Source organism: Betta splendens, chromosome 15, assembly GCF_900634795.4.
Source record: "Betta splendens chromosome 15, fBetSpl5.4, whole genome shotgun sequence".
Classification (NCBI taxonomy): Eukaryota; Metazoa; Chordata; class Actinopteri; order Anabantiformes; family Osphronemidae; genus Betta; species Betta splendens.
The window spans coordinates 18,646,641-18,651,319 of record NC_040895.2 but is presented as its reverse complement, the minus strand read 5'-3'; the positions used below and the strand labels follow the sequence as shown (position 1 = coordinate 18,651,319).

Below are 4,679 nucleotides of genomic sequence, written 5' to 3'. Positions count from 1 at the left end.
GGCCCAGAGGTGAAGCCTGCAGCTGTTTCCTACAGCTACTGATCTACATCTGGACTCTTGGTCCAGGGATTCGGGCAGACCTGGTTCCCTCTGATTCAGATGCAGAGCTTTGTTAACAGGACGCGGCTGGAGTCACATGCTGCTGCTCATAAACATGCTGAACTCCACGTCTGCATCCATCATAACTTCAGTGTCTGACTCAGAGGCACCAGCGCTGACTCGTCTCCTCGTGGAAAAACGAATATTAATGCCACAACCAGGTCTGCTGATTGTAGTGCTGCCTCTGGACGGCAGGAGACGCTGTGGTTCCAGCGTCAGCGCTGCGCCTCTGGGCTGTGTGTGTGTGTGTGTGTGTGTGTGTGTGTGTGTACAGTGATTTCTATTAGTAGACAATAGCTCAGTGCCTCGCTCCACCCCCACCCCCCAAGGATACACACACATGAACGCACATTGAACGTGCACGCGCTGTGTTTGCACACATGAATTTAAACTATTATTGTTGGGAAAACAAAGCCCGCCCCGGCTGCCTTTGACTCACACGCCCGGGCGCGTGCACTGTGGGCAGACGTGCGCATTTACGCACAAACACCGAACAGGATTTTACGCACACATGCACGGAGAAGCGAGTGTGTGACGCACAATACAATTACATGAGCGACTTTAGGGTGAGGTGCACGCGCTTTAAAATGTCGAGGCAGAAACCGATTAAACAGGGTAGATAGAAATGTCAGGTTCATTCTGCTGGATACGGTAAAGTTCGGCAGCGCCTCGGTTTGTTGACAGAAGGACGACAGAAAGAAGCAGAAAAGAGGATTTGTTGACAAAATCACCCAGTTAGAGAAGCTCCTCCTCTCCATGATGTCGCGGAGTCGGAACCTCCTTAATTACTAATTTCTCCACAACGAGGCCACGCGCTCTCTCTCTCTCTCTCTCTCGCGCGCGCGCGCGCGCTCTCTCTCTCCCTCCACTCCTCCATCCATGCGCTTCTCATCCTGACCCTCCTTCCTCTCCTCTCTGTCTTTCTTTCGTTTCCAGCCCGGATAACGGAGGTAGACGAGTCTGGAGTTGCTGTTAATATTCTTATTTTTATTCTTATTATTTATTGCTGGTCTTTGGGAAGCCGCCACGGGGCATGGAGGATGTAAAAGACCCACCGACCGTGCACCGGTCCTCCTTCAGCATCAAGAGCCTCTTGTTGCCCTCCAAGTGCGACAGAGCGGACTCCGCCGCCGCCGCCGCCGCCGCCGCCGCCGCCGCGGTCTCCGGCGTCCACGGGACCCTGTCGCCCGCACCCGAGTCCGACTCGGAGAAGTCGCTGGACGCCCCGGAGGTGGACTCCGGGGCCGCGGCGCTGGAGCCGGGGAAGCCGGGCGCAGAGGAGGAGGACGGCGGCGGCGGCGGCGGCGGAGGCGCGGACGGCGCCAAGGCGGCACCGGAGCAGAACAGCGGCAAAAACGGCAAGTACGACAAGCCCCCGTTCAGCTACAACGCCCTGATCATGATGGCCATCAGGCAGAGCCCCGAGAAGCGCCTCACGCTCAACGGCATCTACGAGTTCATCATGAAGAACTTCCCCTACTACCGCGAGCACAAGCAGGGCTGGCAGAACTCCATCCGCCACAACCTCAGCCTCAATAAGTGCTTCGTCAAGGTGCCGCGGCACTACGACGACCCGGGCAAGGGCAACTACTGGATGCTGGACCCGAGCAGCGACGACGTGTTCATCGGCGGCACCACCGGCAAGCTGCGGCGGCGCTCCGCCACGTCCCGCGGGAAGCTGGCGATGAAGCGCGGGCTGCGCTTCGCTCCTCTCGGCCTGGGGATTAACGAGCGGGCGAACAACCCGCTCTACTGGCAGATCTCCCCCTTTCTCTCTCTGCACCACCACCACCACCACCACCCGCACTACAACGGCTCCTCGCCCGGCTTCCTGAACCAGGCGGCCGGCTACGGCTCGCTGCTGCCCGCCGTGGAGCAGCTCAGCAACGGGGACCTCGGGCGCTCCATCCTCGGGGGGTCGGCGGCCGGTGCGCTGGGCTTAACGAACAGCTACGGCATGAGCACGTCGCCGGTCGGACTCCTCTCCGGACAGACTTCCGGTTATTTTCCGGTCTCAGGGACCCAGCACGCCGCCGCGGCCGCGCCGGGGCAGCCCGGGGGCGCGCCGCCGCCCGCGCCGCCGCCGCCGCCGCCGCCGCATCTCCAGCAGAGCGCGCCGGCCTTCGGTGGCCTGACGGGCGGCTCCCAGCAGTCGCTGCTGTCGGACTCGCTGAGGAACGGCTCCTTGGCGCCCTTCTCCTCGGGCGTGTCCGCGGGCTTCCCCGGGATGCTGTCCCATCAGAAGAGGGTGACTCCCAACGCGTTCCTGAACTGAGCTTCCGCTCCTCATCCCCGGATGGCACCGGGGACGCAGAGATAAGGGCAAATAAGCGGCGGTAAATATCAAACACTGATCGCAGATATATATAGATATTTATATGAATTGAAACTTTTGGCCATATTCCGCCCTGAAGTGCAACGGGTTCCTGCTCATTATTTTTGACGTTTTATTCAAAAGGGACAAACTTTTGTTACCGCGGGTTGTACAACTGTAAACTAGACTTGCCAAAGGTAACGCTAAATATATTTCAAACTATTTATATCTTGTACAAAGATTTTCAATACTTCCTTTGAGTCTTTTATTTATGTTTTGTATTTATTGTATGATGTATTTAAATTCTATTCGTCGGTGTTTGGACTCATCAGTGTCAGGGGTAAAATGAGACGTACAGGGTTAATAATTATTTATAAATTTGAGACAATCAAGGAGAAAAAAGACGAAGCTTTTTCTTTCTGTGTTTTGGTTTGAGAGACCAGAGATTGAAGCCTTAACGTCAGCACAAACAATCAGGGGTTGTAGAGGAAGCCGAGCCTGCACATATCTGTACTCAGTGAATCCTATAAACCTGCTGTGTGAAGAGTTTTCTTCCAAACGTCACCGAAAAGCATCTCACTGTTAGAAAGAAGCGGCTGCTTGGAACCAAACTCTTCATAGGACATTATGCAAACAGAGTGTTTCCGTGTTCTCTGTACATCATCAAAGCCCAGATTGTCACTTTAGTTGCTTTTGGTTGGTCGTGTGTGTGTGTGTGTGTGTGTGTGTGTGTGTGTGTGTGTGTGTGTGTGTGTGTGTGTGTGTGTGTGTGGCCCGCAGTAGTAAAACCTGCTGCGCATGTGCGTAAAGGCCGCCGTGCAAACAGGCCTGCGTGCGGGAAAGTGCGCGCGCGCACACGCACACATAAAACAGGCGAAGAAGTCGCATATTCAGATTTAGAATCTGACACATTGACCCGGGAAACGGTTCCGGTGCTGTCCAGGTCTTTCGGCCACATCTTACTCCACTTTTGGCTTCGTGAGGTTTTAACCTCTGCGCTAGAAAAATAAAATTAAACAGCATCAAAGACGACGGTTTTCACTGACACGATCAACACATTTGAATATTTTAACTTGAATGTTTGTACAGCAGCTTGACCAGAGGAGCGAGAGCTGCATTTACCGTCTGCCTAATCTTGTTTTTTGCCCAGCTTGATATTTATCAAATTAGATTATTCATTACTATGAACTTTAAGCTTTATTTAAATTCACTTCATCGCAATTTATCAGTAAACACTTAAAACCACTAAACTGAAACTAAAATGTAAGAATATGATTTCTTCCTTTCAAACTATTCCTCAATAAATAATGCCTAAATATTAATCTGTTGAAGTTCAGATAAATGTATAATAGAGTTTATGTGAGTAGTGTTTATGATAATAAAAATTGGATATGCAGTCGTTTTTCAAAGCTCAACCAACTGATGTGTTGACAACAAAAGCTCACATTTGAAACTGCCCTGAAGTTTGTTTGTGTCAGTGAGAAGCTCGTGGCTCCAGCATAAAACAGTGTGTTCCATCATCACATCATCTGCCTCAGCAAAAAACAACAACAAAATTATAGAAAACAATAAATTCAAATTAAAGAAACAAATTTAGTGTAAAATTATGAAATGGTGCAATTCAATATGTTGATTTAAAACAGCTGCAGCTTAAATTTGACTTCTTATTGAAAATGAACCTTTCAAATAAGAAGCTGCAGCTGAACAGTGAGAAAGTCTAGAAAAACCTATAGAACCTCTGAAGATTCAAAAAATAAAATAAAGGGCGCAACACGCGTGCGCACACACACACACACACACACACACACACGAACACACACACACACACACACACACACACACACACACACACACACACACACACACACACTGGGCTACATCTGATTTTGTAAAAATTGTTTTGAAGTTTGTTTATAAGTTTTTGCACTTTTGTTCTTAGTGTTCACTTCTTGAAGTTTGTGTTGTCTGTTTCGTTGCTGTTTGTCTTTTTTTGCAGAGAAACTAAAACTAATTAAAAAAGGATGAAATTAACTGAAGCAGCGTTTCTGACTCTGTGAGCAGATAAATATCTTTCACAGAAAATGTTTCATCACGATTGTTTATTTTTTCGAATTGTTACAAGTAAATTTCAATTTTCTAAGGTTTTTGGCTTGCGGCGTCTTCGATTTTTAAATTTTCTAATGAACCATTAGCTTAGTGTCATACTGATTTATTTGATTTATGTCATTCTATTTTATTCTCCTATTGCAACTTTAATGACACATCA

The 4,679-nt window shown here is 49.5% G+C and overlaps 1 protein-coding gene across 1 annotated transcript; it reads left to right on the top strand.

Moving 5' to 3' along the window:
• The first annotated feature begins 596 nt into the window (after window positions 1–596).
• Window positions 597–4,444, top strand: LOC114870814 (forkhead box protein G1-like). Its single transcript, XM_029175905.3, has one exon. It carries the CDS (start codon window positions 1,133–1,135, stop codon window positions 2,372–2,374), a length of 1,242 nt encoding a protein of 413 aa, XP_029031738.1. The 5' UTR covers window positions 597–1,132; the 3' UTR covers window positions 2,375–4,444.
• The last annotated feature ends 235 nt before the right edge of the window (window positions 4,445–4,679 follow it).

Excerpts from the sequence above, each read along its gene's own strand:
- LOC114870814 (XM_029175905.3), top strand. The coding sequence starts at position 1,133 with ATGGAGGATGTAAAAGACCCACCGACCGTGCACCGGTCCTCCTTCAGC.